General features: G+C 39.9%; 1 protein-coding gene and 2 pseudogenes across 2 annotated transcripts in view; all 3 read left to right on the top strand.

Annotated features, from left to right (window-relative positions):
• FILIP1 (filamin A interacting protein 1) overlaps nt 1–20,614 on the top strand; it is a 203,318-nt gene that overhangs the window by 167,425 nt on the left and 15,279 nt on the right. For both annotated transcript variants that reach the window (XM_017881125.1, XM_017881124.1), the window contains exon 5: nt 14,545–17,350. In XM_017881125.1, the coding sequence (XP_017736614.1) occupies nt 14,545–17,350 (2,806 nt within the window). The remainder of the gene's footprint in view (nt 1–14,544; nt 17,351–20,614) is intronic.
• Nucleotides 8,252–10,725, top strand: LOC108535231 (high mobility group protein B1-like; annotated as a pseudogene).
• Nucleotides 8,978–9,779, top strand: LOC108535223 (MICOS complex subunit MIC19 pseudogene; annotated as a pseudogene).

Genomic DNA, 20,614 nt, shown 5'->3' with positions numbered 1-20,614 from the left:
AAAAAAAAAAAAAAAAAAAAAAAAAGAGTAGTTTGAATAAGAATCCAAAAGATTACAGTTGGTTGATACGTCTTCTAAATTTTTAAAAAATCCATAGGTTTCCCTTTCTGCTCCCATTTTATCTTGCAATTTATTGATTGAAGAAATTAGTTTGTTTATCCTATATAGTTGCCCACATTTTGGATTTTTCTGATTGCATCATCATGAAGTCATTTAGCAGTTTCTTGCTCCTATCTTTCCTTTAAACTAGTAATTAGTGGTTATAGGAGCTTGATTTTATTCAGGTTCAGGTTTTTTTTGTTAAAAGAATCTTTCATGGGTGGAGGTTTGTATACAATGTCTGGCTGTCTCTTTTTGAGAAACACTGATGAGCATTACCTACATCCATTATTTCAAAATGGTGGTATTCCAGAGTTACCTCTTTATTTATGCCAATAGTGGCATATTTTCATTTATTAATTTATAAATAATAAGGAAAAACAAAGAATTTAATATTAAGAAGAGACATGTTAATATATGTCTCTTAATGTTTATATAGGAAAAACAAACTAGTTTCTTATCTCATATATATATATGAGGGAGGTCTGGAGAGTGTTTTGAAAGTCTCTGTGCATTGACCTTTTTATTTTATATTATTATATAATATATTTTATTATATATTATTATATATAATATTTTGTATGTATACACATATATGTGTATCTACATCTGTATATATATTCACACACAAAAAACCCTTACTGATCCTGCCCTACCTGTTTCCTGTGTTCACTTTCCTGTTTCTCCTTCCTTTTACAAGCAGAGTGACATGTTCTGATTTACCCTGTTTTAGGATCATTCCAGCTTCTGGGAAGAGAACAGACTGTGGGTGGACAAGAGTGGAAGCTGGGAGTCAGATTAGGTGGCTCTTGCAATAATCCAGATAAGAGATGATGGTGGCTTGCGCCAGGGGGATAGCAATGGAGGAAGTGAGAAGTAATTGGATTCAGGATATATTTTGAAAGTAGAATTGACAAGATTTGCTGAAGAATTGAATGTAGGGATGTGACTCAAGACGAATCTAAATTTCAGTCCTAAGCATCTGGAAGAAGTGGTTGTAGGTGATTGATTTGAGGAAGATGTGGTTGGAACAGATTCATGGGGAAGATTGGGAGCTCAGAAGAGATAAAGAATGAACAGCTCAGTGGGCTCAGAGCTAATTGAATGACAATGTCCACGCCACTGAATGGATTGATGTCAGCAGGAGGGAGATCTGGAGAGTGCTTTGAAAGGTTCTGTGCATTGACCTGCCTATTTAATTAATAATTGGGGTCATCTCGCCATTGACACAACGCTAGGTATAAGCTGATATTCTGGGTGACAAAATAGAGTCCAAGGGGCATCTTGACAATTCTAAGATAAACTGAATCAAGCAAGATGAAGTTAACTTAAACAGAGTTGCAAACCTGAGCTGTCCAGGCAATATCCATTTGAGCAATAGCATTGTTATTAAAGCACAGTGTTTGTGCAAACAGATCTGATTCAACATCCCAACCTGCCTCTTCTTAGTCATGTTCTCTTGATTAAGTTAAACAATAATTTACTTTATTTATAAAATGGTACAGTATTGCCTTGCTCAAAGGGAATGAAGATTCAATAATAAAGCTCTCACACTACCTAAGAGACTTTTCCTTTTATTTCATGTTTTCAAAATTAGGTATTAGCAAATACCTAATTGGAGTTGGGATGGGCTTTATTTAAACTTTATTTTATTTCAATAGTTTTTGGGGAACAGATGTTTTCTGGTTCAGGGATAAGTTCTTCAGGGATAGCTCTTTAGTGGTGATTTCTGAGATTTTGGTGCACCGATCACCCGAGCAGTGTATGCTGAACCCAGTGTGTAGTCTTTTATCTTTTATCCTCCTACCCTACTTCCCTGAGTCCCCAAAGTCCATTATATCGTTCTTATGCCTTTGCATCCTCATAGCTTAGATCTCACTTACAAGTGAGAACATATGATATTTGCTTTTCTATTCCTGAGTTACTTCACTTAGAATAATGGTCTCCAACTCCATCCAGGTTGCTGCGAATGCCATTATTTTGTTCCTTTTTATGGCTGAGTAGTATTTCATGGTGTGTGGGTCTATCTATCTTTCTATCTATCTATCTATCTATCTATCTATCTATCTATCTATCTATCTGTATCTCACCTTTTCTTTATCCAGTCGTTGGTTGATGGGCATTTAGGCTGGTTTCATATTTTTGCAGTTGCGAGTTACACTGCTAAAATATGCATGTGCAAGTGTCTTTTTCTTATAGTGACTTCCTTTACTCTGGGTAGATATCCAATAGTGGAATTGCTGGATCAAATGGTGGTTCTACTTTTAGTTCTTTAAGGAATCTTCATAATGTTTTCCATAGTGGTTGTAACTAGTTTACATTCCCACCAGCAGTGTAAAAAAGTGTTTACACATGATGTGATCCCTTTTCACCACATCCATGCCAACATCTATTATTTTTTTATTTTTTAATTATGGTTATTCTTGCAGGAGCAAGATGGTATCTCATTGTGGTTTTGATTTTGCATTTTCCTGATAATTATGTTGAGCATTTTTTCCAAATGTTTGTTGGCTGTTTGTATATCTTCTTTTGAGAATTGTCTATTCATGTCCTTTGCCCATTTTTTGATGGGTTTATTTATTTATTTATTTATTTATTTATTTATTTATTTGCTGATTTAAGTTCCTTTTAAATTCTGGATATTAGTCCTTTGTCAGATGCATAGTTTGCAAATATTTTCTCCCACTCTGTGGGCTGTCTGTTTACTCTGCTATTTGTTTTGTTTTGTTCTGTTTTGTCTTTTGAGAGTGCAGTGGCGCAATCTCAGTTCACTGCACCCTCCGCCTCCCGGGTTCAAGCAATTCTCCTGTCTCAGCTTCCAAAGTAGCTGGGGCTACAGGTGTGCGCCACCAAACCCAGATAATTTTTATATTTTTAGTAGAGATAGGGCTTTACCATGTTGCCCAGGCTGGTCTCAAACTCCTGACCTCAGATGATCCATCTGCCTTGGCCTTGGCCTCAGCCTCCCAAAGTACTGGGATTACAGGTGTGTGCCACTGTGCCCAGTCTGATTATTTCTTTTGCTGTACAGAATCTTTTTAGTTTAGTTAGGTTCCATCTATTTATCTTTGTTTTTATTGCATTTGCTGTTGGGTTCTTGATTATAAACTCTTTGCCTAAGCCAATGTCTAGAAGAGTTTTTCCAATGTTTCTTCTAGAGGTTTTATGGTTTCAGGTCTTACATTTAAGTCGTTGATCCATCTTGAGTTGACTTTTGTATAAGGTGAGATGAGGATCCAGTTTCATTCTTCGACATGTGGCTTGCCAGTTATCCCAGCACCGTTTGTTGAATAGGGTATCCTTTCCCCACTTTATGTTTTTGTTTGCCTTGTCGAAGATCAGTTGACTGTAAGTACTTGGCTTTATTTCCAGGTTCTCTATTCTGTTCCATTGGTCTATGTGCTTATTTTTATACCAGTACCATGCTGTTTTGGTGAATATGGTCTTCTAGCATAGTTTGAAATCAGGTAATGGATGCCTCCAGATTTGTTCTTTTTGCTTAGTCTTGCTTTGGCTATGTGGGCTCTTTCTTGGTTCCATATAAATTTTATGATTGTTTTTTCTAGTTCTGTGAAGAATGATGATGGTATTTTGATGGGAATTGCATTGAATCTGTAGGTTGCCTTTGGCAGTATGGTCATTTTCACAATATTGATTCTACCCATCCCTGAGCATGGAGTGTGCTTCCATTTGTTTGTACCATCTGTAATTTCTTTCAGCAGTGTTTTGTAGTTTTCCTTGTAGAGATCTTTTACCTCCTTGGTTAGGTGTATTTCTTTTTGTTGTTGTTGTTAGGTATATTTCTAAGTGCTTTATTATTATTATTATTTTTGCAGTTGTTATAAAAGGGATTGAGTTCTGATTTGATTCTCAGTTTGGTCATTGTTGGTGTATAGCAATGCTACTGATTTGTGTATAGTGATTTTATATCCTGAGACTTTACTGAATTCATTAATCAGATCTAGAAGCTTTTTGGACGAGTCTTTACAATTTTCTAGGTATAGGATCATATCATTGGCAAACATTGACAGTTTGACTTCCTGTATTAGTCCATTTTCACACTGCTACGAAGACACTACTTAAGACTGAGTGATTTATAAATAAAAGAGGTTTAATTTACTCACAGTTCTGCAGCCTTGGGGAGGCCTCAGAAAACTTATAATCATGGTAAAAGGCAAAAAGAAGTTAAGTACCTTCTTCACAAGGCAGCAGGAAAGAGAGTGCAGAGGAAACTGCCACTTTTAAAGCCATCAGATCTCATGAAAACTCCCTCACTATTTTGAGAACAGCATAGTGGGAACCACCCCTATCCAATCACCTATCAACAGGTCCCTCTCTTGACACATGGGGATTCTCATTTGAGATGAGATTTGGGTGGGGACACAGAGCCAAACCATGTCACTTCCTCTTTACCGGTTTGCATGCCCCTTATTTCTTTTTCTTGACTGATTGCTCTGGCAGGGTGGGCTTTTAAGAGCCTCTTGAAATAATATTAGGACTAGAGATTGTCTGAAGTAATGTCTGAAACATTACTTCCCCAGAAAATGTTTTCTTGTCAGCCCTTCTAACACCACCTGAAATGTCAGCTCTCTTCTCTTTATCTTCCCCACCTGTGCTTCCACCTCTTTCTGCCTTATGATTAATAACCAATTTTATGTTTTCTATCATATTTTAAGTCACTTGCTAGTAATATTTGTTTACAATCTTTCTCCCTTTATCTGATGCCTCGGAACCCTTTTAAATTTTTTTCTGGTTTTTGAGACATAATTTATATACAGTAAAATTCACCAATTTTAATTATACAATTTGATGAATCTTGACAAATGTATGCACCATCAACAATCATAGAACATTTGGGAATATAAAGTTGAGCTATTAAATTCTAAATTCACATTTGAAGCTCAGAATGGAACTACTATGCCATTCATTTACCTGGGTTTTTATTCCAATTGCCATTATTTAATTAAATGTAAAAAACAATCACAAATTGGGAGGCCGAGACAGGGATCACGAGGTCAGGAGATTGAGACCATCCTGGCTAACATGGTGAAACCCCATCTCTACTAAAAATACAAAAAAATTAGCCAGGCGTAGTGGCGGACGCCTGTAGTGCAGCTGCTCCGGAGGCTGAGGCAGGAGAATGGCGTGAACCCGGGAGGCGGAGCTTGCAGTGGGCGGAGCTTGCAGTGAGCTGAGATCCGGCCACTGCACTCCAGCCTGGGCAACAGAGCGAGACTCCGTCTCAAAACACACACACACACACACACACACACACACACACACACACACACACACACAATCACATTAGATAAATGCTTTCTAAAGGTGGCAATTAAAAAAAAAAAAGAAAAAAAAGAAAAAAAAAAAAAAAAAAAAACACCTGGGCCCACACTTTTAAAGTCTTCTAGTTGAAAATAATTAAATTTCTGAACATGCTGATAAGTGATCAATTTGCAAGTTAAAAAGTGTAATTTTGGCTGGCCATAGTGGCTTATGTCTGTAATCCCAGCACTTTTGGAGGCCGAGGTGGGTGGATCATCTGAGGTCAGGAGTTTTAGACCATCCTGGCCGAGATGGTAAAACCCCGTCTCTACTGAAAATACAAAAATTAGCCAGGCGTGGTAGCATATGCCTGTAGTCCCAGCTACTCAGGAGGCTGAGGTGAGAGAATCGCTTTAACTTGGGAGGCTGAGGTTACAGTGAGCCAAGATGGCACCACTGCACTTCAGCCTAAGTGACAGAGTGAGACTCTGTCTCAAAAAAAAGTATAATTTTATCCGTTATGAAATAAGAAATTAAGAATATGTTTAAGAATAGTTATTAAGAAAGGCAATAAAAATTTAAAATCTCTATTAATTCATTTAGTTGTCTTTCTTTGTTCTCTAAAGGGGACTAAATGCTTGCAGAAAATTTAAAATTTGCCAAGAACAAGTTTGATTTTAGGATACTTAGGGTACCTGTGACTGCTGATGGGAATCAGAGTACTAATTTATTGTTTTAGTCTTAGTCTTCTGGTTTGTTTCCTTTTCATGCTAATATGTTTAGAATCAAGGCACAGTTGAAGAATGGGAAGGTAAGCAGAGAAGAGAATGGAGAGGAGGTGGTAAGACTAGTTGGCACAAGCAACACTTAAATCTCTTATTCTGCTTCTTAAATAGCATAATTACATGGAAATGGTGTCCAGTAATGTAGAGCAACTTAGTTGTTTGAAGTGCAAAATGAAATTATAACTATTAGGAAATTGTTGAAAAAAAAGAGATGTAATATGCCATAGGCATTATGTTTTGTGAATAGATACATGCTATATTTCTGAATGCTGAATGCTTGTTTAATGTAAAATGAGGATTTCTAAATAGGAGGGAAGAGAAAAAAACACCTGCAAGTAGAATGCTGAATTGACTGGGGAGGTGGATAAAGTGAAACACAAGCCTGTTCCTGCCTTCCCAAAACCCTCTTCCTTGGGTCCTCCTGTGTTGCTCCATGGCTCCCTCTTCCTCTGTATCTCCTTCTCCTCTTCCCTCTCTGCACAGGCCTTCCATAGGTCCTCCTTATTCTTTTTATCTCTCATTTTTGGACATTTCCCAAAGTTTTTTCTCCATCTTGTCTTTTTTCTCTCTTTAGATATGTTCTACTTTGGAGATCACATTCATTTCTGTGTCTAAGGAAATATCACCTCCATTATGGAAATAAAAATCTAACAATTACCAAGCTTTTTAGCACTGTGAAAATTTCTATGTAGGGTGGGATGGCTGACAAAATGGCCCCATGTTTCCCTCTGATTTTCTTTCCTCCTAGGAGTTCCCTCACCGTAATTACCACTGTTCTTCCCAATAGACCCAAGGGTGTACTGCTCCAACATTAGATTTTTGATCCAACTGTGTATGAAAATCCCTTTCCTTTAAAAAAAAAAAAGAACTATAACAGACTGGGCACAATGACTCACATTTGTAATCCCAACACTTTCGGAGGCCAAGATGGGAGGATTGCTTGAGGTCAGGAGTTTGAGACCAGCCTGAACAACATAGTAAGATCCCACCTTGAAGAAGAAGAAGAGGAGAAGAAGAAGGAGGAAGTAGAAGAGGAAGAGGAGGAGAAGGAGGAGGAGGAAGAAGAACTAAGACAAACCAGTGACACAAAAACCTATGAGAGAAAAAAAGCCTTAATTCAGCCTGTTCTAATAGTCCCATAGCTGTTTTATAGGTTAAATAGAGATTGTTCAGCCTCCACTCCTACATACAGGTAGACAGATCGTAAGGGATATCTTGCTCAGTCCATATAGAGAAAGCTCCCTCCCTCATTTGAGGTTTATCAGTTGAGAGACACATTTCTTTTCTAATAGGCTGACAACGAAAATGGACAGATTCTTCAAGGGAGGCCATTGCTCATTAGACAGAGACACTCATCTAATAGCCATTATTAATATAAAATTGCTGGCCTAATAACAACTGTGATATCTGTTTAACAAAAATGTATAGTCACTCAGCATTGTGAAGAACTTTAGTTAATACATCTCTATATAGGTAATTTCCAGATATATATTTCTTTTCTTTATTTTCTTTTTTTTGAGATAGGGTCTTGTTCTTTTGCCCCAGATGGAGTGCAGTGACATGATCTCAGCTCACTGCAACCTCTGCCTCCCTGGCTCAAGTGATCCTCCTATCTCAACCTCCTGAGTAGCTGGAATTACAGGCACACGCCACTCACACCCAGCTAACTTTTTTTTTTTTTTTTTTTTTTTGTAGAGATGAGGTTTTGCCATGTTGCCCAGGCTGATCTCTTAACTCCTGGACTCAAGCAATCTGCTCGTCTCAGCCTCCCAAAGTGCTGGGATTACAGGCTTGAGCCACCGCTCCAAGCCTACAGATTTATATTTCTAATTCAAGTTTATATCTTCATTCTTTCTCTTGTTTATACATACAGCCAATATTTCTTGAGCACATCCTATGTGTCAGGCATTACACTAGGGGGCAAACAAGACAAACATGACAGCCACCCTCATGGAATTTGCATTAACAGAGGTAGGCAGACATTAAAAAAATTGTAAGTTGGGACAGACATTGCAGTAATTGAGCCTCATAGAGACAGCACCTGGGCAAGTGAGAGCCAGATGAGCACTGGGCGACTCTGCCTTGCTGAGGAAAAATTACTAAACATGGGCAAAGGAGATCCTAAGAAGCTGAGAGGCAAAATGTCATGATATGCATTTTTTGTGCAAACTTGTCTGGAGGAGCATAAGAAGAAACACCCAGATGCTTCAGTCAACTTCTCAATTTTTTTTTTTTTGGAGATGGAGCCTGGCTCTATTGCCCAGGCTGGAGTGCAGTGGCGTGATCTCGGCTCACTGCAAGCTCTGCCGCCCGGTTTCACGCCATTCTCCTGCCCCAGCCTCCCAAGTAGCTGGGACTACAGGCGCCCGCCACCACGCCCGGCTAATTTTTTGTATTTTTAGTAGAGACAGGGTTTCACCATGTTAGCCAGGATGGTCTCCATCTCCTGTCCTTGTGATCCGTCCGCCTTGGCCTCCCAAAGTGCTGGGATTACAGGCGTGAGCCACCGCGCCCGGCCTCAAGAGTTTTCTAAGAAGTGCCCAGAGAGGTAGAAGACCATGCCTGCTAAACATAAAGGAAAATTTGAAGATATGGCAAAGGCGGACAAGGCCCGTTATGAAAGAGAAATGAAAACCTATATCCCTCCTAAAGGGGAGACAAAAAAGAAGTTCAAGGACTCCAATGCACCCAAGAGCTCTCCTTCGGCCTTTTTCCTGTTCTGCTTTGAGTATCGCCTGAAAATCAAAGGAGAACATCCTGGCCTGCCCATTGGTGATGTTGGAAGAAACTGGGAGAGATGTGGAATAACACTGCTGCAGATGACAAGCAGCCTTAGGAAAAGAAGTCTGCGGTTCTGGGGTCGTGGCCTTGCTCCCGCTGTGCGGGAAAAGAATCCAGGCCCTTCCACGCATGTGTGGGTGCGGGGGCCCCGAAATGCTCCTGGTTCCGCGCTAGGTCTCCGCTGGGGCAGGAACCGGAGCCATGGGTGGGACCACCAGCACCCGCTGGGTCACCTTCGAGGGGGACGAGAATGAGAACATCACCGTGGGGAAGGGCATCCGGCTTTCGGAAAATGTGATTGATCGAATGAAGGAATCCTCTCCATCTGGTTCGAAGTCTCGGTGGTATTCTGGTGCTTATAGTGCCTCAGTTTCTGATGAAGAATTGAAAAGGAGAGGAGCGGGCATTGGAGCAAGCCGAGAAAGAATCTGAAGATCAGAAACGACTAAAGCAAGCCAAAGCGCTGGACCGAGAGACCACTGCGCCGTCAACCAGAGCCATCTTCGGAGAGGGATATCAAACGACGAGGAAGGCGCTAAGGCAAAGCACTGGCTAGGCAGGCTGGAAGAGAAGACCGAGTGGCTAAAAGCAGCAGGACGCATTCTACAAAGGAACCCTGGCTAGACTGGAGGAGAGGAGCTCCGAGTTCTACAAGTCCCACTGAACAATATCAGAAAGCTGCTGAAGAGGTAGAAATCAAAGTTCCAGCGGTATGGAGGTCCTCATCCAGTCTGTTGCTGATCTGCAGGCCAAATTCTTCAGCGTTACTGTGAGAACCCCACCAGACCTCAATGCTCCTCTCTGGCCACCCAGTATATGCACTGTGTCATCTGCCAACAGAGCGATGCTTGAGAGGGAGGATAAAACTTTCCGAGCGAGCACACCACCTCCTGTTAATTCCGAGATGGCGGCTTTTTTTTTTCCTCGTCAAGAACTAACCCATTTGAAGAGAAGACCCTAATGAGAAGACCCCTAAAGAGCCCCAAGAATGGATTCGCAGAGTCCATTTCCTTTGAACAGCGCAATTTGAAGGGCCCAAGCCTTGATCCGGATCAGGTCCATTAAAGGATGCCTCGTATTAGTACACCCCTCCTTATGATGATTCAAGAGAAAGGCCAGCCCTCTCCCCGTTTGGTACTTTCTATTCACCTTCACTGACCCATAAAACAAAATGTTTCAGCCCATCACTTTGGTGCACTCCCCCCTCACCCGTAGGATGGGTGGGGGCTAAATTTATTGGCGTGGCGGTGAGGAGAGAGCCAGAAACCACGATCTGGGCAGCAGTGCTGGGTTGGAATTGTCTAGGCTATGGCAATGCTAGCTTTCCCCTCTCTTTCTTTTTCTCCTTTGATTATGTAAGAGCTGTTTCATTTTTAACTTCTTCTCTGGTGATTTTTTTTTTTTTTCCCCGGCAAGCTACAAAAGCGCAGAAAATGTACCTCTTCCTACTGGAATAATGTTTATGATTACAAGTGAGATACGGTATTTTTATCAATATGAAGGCAACCTTGGCTGATATAACCTCTATACTGAATACTTACATCTTTACTTCACTCACTATCAATAATAAATATATTTTCTGACAAAAAAGAAAAGAAAAGAAGGCTGCGAAGCTGAAGGAAAAATACAGAAAGGATATTGCTGCATATCAAGCTAAAGGAAAGCCTGATGCAGCAAAAAAGGAGTTGTCAAGGCTGAAGACAGCAAGAAAAAGAAGGAAGAGGAGGAAGATGAAGAGGATGAAGAGGAGAAAGAAGGTGAAGAAGATGATGAGGAAGAAGAAGATGATGATGAATAAGTTGGCTCTAGCACTTTTTTTTTTCTTGTCTATAAAGCATTTAATTCCCCTGTACACAACTCACTCCTTTTAAAGAAAAAAATTGAAATGTAAAGCGTGTAAGATTTGTTTTTAAACTGTACAGTGTCTTTTTTTTTTGTATAGTTAACACACTACAGAGTGTGTCTTTAGATAGTCCTGTCCTGGTAGTATTTTCAATAGCCACTAACCTTGCCTGGGACAGTATGGAGGTTGTAAACTGGCATGGATTTAAAGCAGATTCTTGTTGGTGCACAGCACAAATTAATTATATATGGGGATGGTAGTTTTTTCTTCTTCAGTTGTCTCTGATGCAGCTTATGTGAAATAATTGTTCTGTTAATGGAATACCACTCTGTAATTGCAAAGAAAAAAGTTGCAGGTGTTTTGTTGACATTCTGAATGCTCCTAAGGAAATACAAGAAAAAATATGTAAGTTGATTAAGTGTCATAAAAGAAAACTGGGCCAGGCATGATGGCTCCCACCTATAATCCCAGGATTTTGGGAGACTGAGGCAGGAGGATCACTTGACCCCAGCAGTTCAAGACCAGCCTAGGTGACATAGGGGCAACTCTGTCTCTACAAAAAATAAAAGTTTTAGCCAGGCATAGTGCTATGTGCCTGTAGTCCCAGCCACCAGCCATTTGGGAGGCTGAGGTCGAAGGATAGTTTGAGCACAAAAGGTTGAGGCTGCAGTGAACTATAATCATGCCACAGCACTTCAACTTGGGTGACAGAACAAGACCTTGCCTCTAAGAAAAAAAAGACTGTAGGATATTGATATTACAGGAGTCTATAAGAAATTCTGACTTAATTGGGTTTGAAGAAGTGACATTGAAGTGAAAGCTGGAGGATGAAAAACTAGCCAGGAACATTCAGGTGAGTGTGACAGAATGCAAAAAAGGAGCAGGGAGGAAATACTAAGCAGAGGACACAGCATTTGCAAGGAATGTTAGATAACAGGAGAGACTGACTGGAGATGAACTTATCAAGGAGGTCAGATATTGAGTCCCATCATTCCCATCCCCAACGTCTTGCCTGTAAGAAGTTTGATTGCAGGTCTATTTGCACAGAAGGCTGTTGGCAGGCCTTCCAAAATGAGCTGAGCAACTTTACCTTGATCCTGGATCTGACCCTCAGCTGTACCAACTGGGAAACTGGGTTTTGGGAGCATACAAAATGTAATACCAGAATGAGCCTGGTATTGCTGTTAGAGCCACTTTAACTATAAGATGGGCATGGTTTAAGATGTGGTGAAAGAGAATAGGAGGGAGAGTAAGCTAATGGGGTTAGAAAAACAGAAATAATCACAGCTAGGAGAACGTGAAAAATGTGGTTTCCTGGCAGCCAAATTCCTGCCGAGATCACACTCTAGCTCATGGAATTTCCCACTGATCGGAATGCCTTCTGCTTTTCTCTGGCTGAAACATTAGTGCCCCAAGTTTTACTATCAAAGACAGGATCATGACAAAAATGTTTATTGATTAAACACAGAAAGCACTGACAGTCTTTCCAGATGAAGCCAATAGCATATACTATAATTCTTATCTTTTCATGCTTTATTACATTCATGTATTGAGTCTATGTATCTGTCACTTTACTTCTACTATTTCAATTAATCTTCAGAACAATTCTATATGGTTGGTATTAGTGTTCCATTATTGGAACGCTAAGCTTGTGGGAGTTTTTTATATCCTGCTGCTCAAGGTCATTGCCGAGGTCTGATTTTTCACACAAAAAACTTTGCAACCTCCGGCATAAATGGGTTAATATCCCTCCCTCTTTCCTCCATTGGTGAAAAAATTGAGAATCAGAGAGTTTCAGTTATTGGTCAGAGATTACACAGTTAGAAAGTGAGAGTCAGAATTCAGATTTGGTTATGTCTGACTCCAAAACCTATGTTGTAGTCATTCCAACCCACTGCCTCTAACAGTATAGAGGCATAGTATTCCTAAAATATATTTTAGAAGCTTTCACATGTTAAGCTTAGAATTGGAAGCAGTGATGTTTTCAATAAATTAATCTCTAACAGTCCGCTTAAGGGCAAGGAATTTGAAAATGGCATTTTGTGTTGAAAATATCCTGAAAAGTTTTCCCTAATCTATGGTTCTATGACATTATTTCAGTCGTTTCAATTTTTACTAAAAGAGAGAACATGGTCAATAAAAATGCTCTTTCCTACATGTAAGGACCACATTTAGTGATGCTGTTACAGTATCACTAGTGCAAATCAGTAGGACTTGAAGATCATATTTTCCTCCTATTTTAGGGATAAAGTCATAATGATTTTTGGAGGCTATGCATTAGTTTAGAGATGCTAAGACACAATCATGCTTTATAAAAGTAAATTCTGTGAAAAAATCTTAATGACATGATCAGAGCCATTTCTGTAATACTTATCTCACACTGTATTTAATTATTCATAGCTTTTGTTGTGCTTTACTAATGTATGTTTAAATATTTCTTATACACCAGCTTTCAGTCAGTGACAAGTGAAAAAAAAAAACCACACAAATATTTCTTGCACAATGCAATGCAAGACTATTAAATTCTATTTACTTTGCTAACAGCTAATCTAGTCATAAATATGAAATTAATCAGTCAGAATAGTAAAGGAGCAAAATACACTGAAAAAATAAAATCTATTATACTTAAATAAGTACATGTCATTGGTTGTTTATAACTTACCTCCTTTATAAACCTATTAATTACTAAAATGCATTCTTACAATAACATGGCAAATATGATTATAATTTTAATTGTTTTTATGGGTAAATAAAAAAACTAATATAATTAGTACAAGTTAACTGACCAACCCAAGAATGGTAAATAGTTACTTCAGCATGTTTATATTCCTACTTTTTACTGATATGCATAAACACCGTAGAGAACATGTATTTCACACATGTGAAACATAATAATTCCTGCGGCTGCCACATTTTCATATTGATAGTAATACAGATTTCCTTCCTACCTAGTTCTTGAATTTAAAAAAATGTTTAAATAAAAAACTCCCGTGCCAGTTCTGGTGTGAACTAAAATCAATTTTCGTAAATCAGCTTTTGTATCAGAAAGCCAGTCCTACTTTGTCCCTTCCAGGAGACAGTTACATAGTTTATGTCAAGGGTTTAAAATAAGAAAACCCAAAGCTGCTTCTTTTCTGAACCTTTACTATCATTTAAAGTAAATTTGTCTCCTGAAATCATATGATGCAGAGGTGGAGAGCAAGAATTTTGGAGGCTTCCTGGCCAAGTTTGAAATCCAGCCCTACCACTTACTGACTCTGGGATCTGTGACAGGTTACATAATTCCCCTGTATCTCATGTTTTTTCATGGTGCTGATAGTAGCAATACGTATCTCATAGAGTTACTCTGAGAATAAAGTAAATACTAACACCAAGGATACAGAAGACATAGTCATTATTATTGCACAACCTAAGTTTTACTTAATGGCCACTATATTAAAGTATAGTACACATGGAGAAAGATACTCAGAAGTGTTCAGCTTACTGAAATTTCATAAGATAAGCTAAACAATCCTGTATAGCAAGCATGCAAATTACAAAAGAGAAACTAGTCACACTCAAAGCCCTCCTCATGCCCCCTTCTAGCCACTACTCCTAAGGGTAACTAATATTTTGACTTCACATTAGTTTCATTAATGGCTATTTTTTAAACCTTGATATTATAACAATTGATAAGGGATTTATTGTAGTAGCATTTTGTTTTTTATTTAATATCAATGCTTAAATCTGTTTGCTGATTACTCTTTTAACATATAGGCATATTTTATTTTCTAGGTTAAAAAAGCTCCTTGAACAAGAAAAGGCTTATCAAGCCCGCAAAGAAAAGGAAAATACTAAACGGCTCAATAAACTAAGAGATGAACTTGTCAAACTCAAGTCCTTTGCACTCATGCTGGTGGATGAAAGACAAATGCACATTGAACAACTTGGCCTGCAAAGCCAGAAAGTACAGGATCTTACTCAGAAGCTGAGGGAAGAAGAAGAAAAGCTCAAAGCCATTACTTCCAAATCCAAAGAAGACAGACAGAAATTGCTCAAGTTAGAAGTAGACTTTGAACACAAAGCTTCGAGGTTTTCTCAAGAGCATGAAGAGATGAATGCTAAATTGGCTAATCAAGAGTCTCACAATAAGCAACTTAGACTCAAGCTGGTTGGCTTAACCCAAAGAATCGAGGAGCTAGAAGAGACCAACAAAAATCTGCAGAAGGCAGAGGAAGAACTTCAGGAATTAAGAGATAAAATTGCCAAAGGAGAATGTGGAAATTCTAGCCTCATGGCAGAAGTGGAAAATCTTCGAAAGCGTGTACTTGAAATGGAAGGTAAAGATGAGGAGATCACTAAAACTGAATCCCAGTGTAGGGAACTGAGGAAGAAGTTGCAAGAGGAAGAACACCATAGTAAGGAGCTCAAACTTGAAGTTGAGAAGCTACAGAAGAGAATGTCTGAACTGGAGAAATTGGAAGAGGCATTCAGCAAGAGTAAATCTGAGTGCACCCAGCTACATTTAAATCTGGAGAAAGAAAAGAACTTAACCAAAGACCTGCTAAATGAATTGGAGGTGGTCAAGAGTCGAGTTAAAGAATTGGAATGTTCTGAAAGTAGATTGGAAAAGGCTGAATTAAGCCTAAAAGATGATCTTACGAAGTTGAAGTCATTTACCGTGATGCTGGTTGATGAAAGGAAAAATATGATGGAAAAAATAAAGCAGGAAGAGAGAAAAGTGGATGGACTCAATAAAAATTTTAAGGTGGAACAAGGAAAAGTTATGGATGTAACTGAAAAACTAATTGAAGAAAGTAAGAAGCTTTTAAAACTAAAATCTGAAATGGAGGAAAAAGTATACAACTTGACAAGAGAAAGAGATGAGTTGATAGGCAAATTGAAAAGTGAAGAAGAAAAATCCTCTGAATTAAGCTGCAGTGTTGACTTACTAAAGAAGAGACTTGATGGTATAGAGGAAGTGGAAAGAGAAAAAACAAGAGGAAGGTCACGAAAAGGGTCTGAGCTCACCTGCCCAGATGATAATAAGATTAAGGAACTAACACTTGAAATTGAGAGACTGAAGAAACGTCTCCAACAATTGGAAGTGGTCGAAGGGGATTTGATGAAGACAGAAGATGAGTATGATCAGCTGGAACAGAAATTTAGAACTGAGCAGGATAAGGCGAATTTCCTCTCTCAACAACTGGAGGAGATCAAGCACCAAATTGCCAAGAATAAAGCAATAGAGAAGGGTGAGGTTGTGAGCCAGGAAGCTGAACTGAGACACAGATTTCGGTTGGAAGAAGCTAAAAGTCGAGACTTAAAAGCTGAAGTACAAGCTCTTAAAGAGAAGATTCACGAATTAATGAACAAAGAAGATCAGCTTTCTCAGCTCCAGGTAGATTATTCTGTACTGCAACAAAGATTTATGGAAGAAGAAAATAAGAACAAAAACATGGGGCAGGAGGTCCTCAATCTGACTAAAGAGTTGGAGCTTTCCAAGCGCTACAGCAGAGCTCTTAGGCCCAGTGTGAATGGAAGAAGAATGGTGGATGTTCCTGTGACATCAACTGGAGTCCAGACTGATGCAGTCAGCAGTGAAGCAACAGAGGAAGAAACACCAGCTGTATTCATACGGAAATCCTTCCAGGAAGAAAATCATATTATGAGTAATCTTCGGCAGGTGGGATTGAAGAAACCCATGGAAAGATCCTCTGTTCTAGACAGGTATCCTCCAGCAGCAAATGAGCTCACTATGAGAAAGTCTTGGATTCCGTGGATGAGAAAGAGGGAAAATGGCCCCTCAATCACTCAGGAGAAAGGGCCCCGAACAAACTCCAGTCCAGGGCACCCAGGAGAGGTAGTGCTTTCACCAAAGCAGGGCCAGCCCCTGCATATTCGAGTGACACCAGACCACGAGAACAGTACTGCGACTTTGGAGATAACAAGCCCGACATCTGAAGAATTTTTTTCTAGTACCACCGTCATTCCTACCTTAGGGAATCAGAAACCAAGAATAACCATTATTCCATCACCAAACGTTATGCCTCAAAAACAAAAAAGTGGAGATACTACTCTTGGCCCAGAACGAGCCATGTCCCCAGTCACAATTACTACATTTTCCAGAGAGAAGACTCCAGAAAGTGGAAGAGGTGCGTTTGCAGACAGGCCCACATCCCCTATTCAGATAATGACGGTGTCTACATCAGCAGCACCAGCTGAGATTGCAGTTTCTCCCGAATCCCAGGAAATGCCCATGGGACGGACAATCCTCAAAGTCACCCCAGAAAAACAGACTGTTCCAACTCCAGTACGGAAATACAACTCCAATGCCAATATCATAACCACAGAGGACAATAAAATTCACATTCACTTAGGGTCTCAATTTAAACGGTCCCCTGGGACTTCAGGTGAAGGAATCAGTCCAGTTATTACTGTCCGACCAGTAAACGTGACAGCTGAAAAGGAGGTTTCCACCGGCACTGTCCTTCGCTCTCCGAGGAACCACCTCTCCTCACGGCCTGGTGCGAGCAAGGTGACGAGCACTATCACCATAACACCAGTCACAACGTCATCTGCTCGAGGAACCCAGTCAGTGGTGAGTAGAAGAGGCTCCAAAGGGCAGGCCCATGGAGGGAGGGAGATGTGAGTAGTGAGACTACCCCAACACCCGCAGTAAAACCCAGCCACATGCTTCTCATGCTGCCTGAATCCAGATGCTTCACAGAGGACTATCCACACAGAACTGAATGTAAAAAGTGACCTAACAGTTTAATAAATTAGGCCAACTTTGAGGGAAAACTTCGCCTATTCATGTAAATTATGGACAGTGCCATAAAACACTTGCAAAGGTAGCCTCTTTGAAATGGTAGCATATAGTAATCAGAAGGTTTAAAATTTGATTTTAATGTTTGAGATAGTTTTTAAAATGGAGACGGGGAAAATGGTCTATATGGAAGAAGAATTAAAATTGTTCCTAGGTTATGTTTCTATAAATTAAAGTATTCAATATGTGGTTATGTATGGCCATAGGCATATTTTATCCCAAAATAAGATGAGAAGATTTTAATATCAAAAAGTTTTTTAAAAGTAAAAGAGAAGTGAGTTTACATGTATAAAAACTATATTTTATTTAATCAGATCTTGCAGAGAGCAGGTGCTTCATAAATATTTATTTAATAAATAGCTGGGGTTGGGTGCAGTGGCTCATGCCAGTAATCCCAGCACTTTGGGAGGCTGAGGCAGGTGGATTACCTGAGGTCAGAGTTCAAGACCAGCCTGGCCAATATGGTGAAACCCCGTCTGTACTAAAAATACAAAAATTAGCCCAGCGTGGTGGTGGATACCTGTAATCCCAGCTGAGGCAGGAGAATCGCTTGAGCCTGGGAGGCGGAGGTTGTGGTGAGCCGAGATTGCACCATTGCACTGCAGCCTGGGTGACACAGCAAGACTCCGTCACAAACTAACAAACAAAACTAGCTGGAAGGCTAAATGAATGATTATTGAAAAGCATGTGCAAAGCACAAAAGCTGGAACTTAAAAATAAATTCTACCAGCCTGGCCAACAGAGCAAAACATCATCTCTACTAAAAATGCAAAGGAAAAAAAAATAAAAAAGTAGCTGGGCGTGGTGGCGCACATCTGTAATCCCAGCTACTCTGGAGGCTGAGGCACAAGAATCACTTGAACCCAGGAGATGGAGGTTGCAGTGAGCCAGGATCATGCCACTGCACTGCAGCCTGGGTGACAGTGAGACCCTGTCTCAAAAAAGTAAATAAATAAATAAATTATAAATTATATTTTTCAAAATACTTCCAGTGATTGTCTTCATTTATTGGTGGCAAATTGGCAAATGTAATTATAGAAGAGCTTGTACTTTTTAGATGTTAACTTAAGCTAATAAACTAGAAATCATGATTTCTAGACTCTGAACAAGTTCTACAGCATAAATTGAAATCTCCTAAGAAAGACAGGAAGCTCATAATTTAAACAGAAACTGTGGCTTATTTTCCTATATTCTTAATATGATTTACTTTAATTTTCTATGCACAAACATAGACTCAAGGCAGGCTCCAAAGTGTGAATTACTAATTGCTTTGCCAGTAAAGCTTTTACTTGTTGGCTCCTCATGAGCCAAATAGGATTCAGAATTATTCACTGTCCTCAGGTGATCCAATACTGCTTTTTAGGTAATGTGGAGCATAGCTTGGTTGTGTAGGGTCTCGCTTCTTTCTGCTGCATTTTATAAAAAGATATTGGAGGTATAAATCATTGTAACTTAGAGCACATTTTCTGCCATAACATTTTCTTACCATTTTTAAGGGTCAGATCAAGGTAGCCCTACCCTCTGTATCGACATTTTTGACTACTGATTAAACCTCACACATGAGTAGTATTTCAAAGCAACTGTCTAGGATTTCTAAGTTCTCAATGGTCCACCTATCTTAAGTATATCAGGTCTCATAAAATCAAGGACAACAAAAGGTTTGGAATACTCCTCTTAGAATTTGAACAGTGAGGGTAGTTCATTTGTACATTTATTCAGTCAACATTTGTTGAGTGTCAACTATACTTTAGGCATGGGCTAGGTGCTGGGATGCCAAGAGGACTGTAGAAGTTCTTGACTTAGTGGAATAGACAGGTTTGGAACCTACTTAGTGGTTCTATGATAGAGATATGTACACAGGAGTCAACGGAGAAGGCTTCACAGAAGTGGAGGTTTCACAGTTAAAGAGGGATTTTCAAGAAGGAAAAGGGAAGGAGTAGGTAGACAGAACAGCATGTGCAAAGGCACGACAGTGGGAAGCAGCCTGGCATGCTTGGGGAATGGTGAGCATCCCATTGTGCTGCTACCAGTTGTGCATGGGGCAAAAAATGCAAGGGCAGAAAATAGGGAAGCAAACTGGGGTTGGATATTGAAAGGAGGCATATACCTGTCTTATTATGAAATTGATATCAGGGAACCACTGAAAGGGTAATGATCATGAGAAAAGCATATTGTTTATGTTTTAGAAAGATGTGTGTGGAAAACAGTCTAAAGGATAACTTGGAGGGACAGGGATGCTGTTGCAATTCTCTATCTTACTGATGAAGCAGGCTTGAACTAAGGTAGTGAAAATGAGGACAGAGATATAGTGAAGATGATCAAAACTATTTCATGACAAATTGAGTAGAGAGTATGGCTCTTGGGTTTATGATTTGGCTGTCTGGGAGAATAAGATGAGAAACTTTAGGGGGACTAGCTGTTTAGGAGAGAGGATAAGTAATGTTTGGAGCATGTTATATTTGAGATGTCTGGGGAACATCAGAAATGTCCAGTGAGTAGTTGGGAATAAGGATCTGCATTTCTAGAGGGCATTGAAGCCTAGGGGTACCAGGGTTTGAACACATGAGGTAATAACTAAGGCAATTCTCAGAGTGAATGTTAAACATTAAAAGGAGGCTGAGAATGGAACATGGTGACATATTTAGAAGGCAGGCAGAGTAGATAACAAGGAGCCAGCAAGAGATTGAAAAGGAGTCGTCAGATATGAGAGGTGAACTGATGAGACTGTCCTAAGAAATCACAGCAAGGCCGGGCGCGGTGGCTCAAGCCTGTAATCCCAGCACTTTGGGAGGCCGAGACGGGTGGATCGCGAGGTCAGGAGATCGAGACCATCCTGGCTAACACGGCGAAACCCCGTCTCTACTAAAAAATACAAAAAACTAGCCGGGCGAGTTGGCGGGTGCCTGTAGTCCCAGCTACTTGGGAGGCTGAGGCAGGAGAATGGCGTAAACCCGGGAGGCGGAGCTTGCAGTGAGCTGAGATCCGGCCACTGCACTCCAGCCTGGGCGACAGAGCGAGACTCCGTCTCAAAAAAAA

This window comes from Rhinopithecus bieti, unplaced genomic scaffold (assembly GCF_001698545.2).
Source record: "Rhinopithecus bieti isolate Rb0 unplaced genomic scaffold, ASM169854v2 scaffold_12476, whole genome shotgun sequence".
Lineage (NCBI taxonomy): Eukaryota > Metazoa > Chordata > Mammalia > Primates > Cercopithecidae > Rhinopithecus > Rhinopithecus bieti.
Note: the sequence above shows the minus strand (reverse complement) of the source record. Positions and strands in the feature narration are given on the sequence as shown.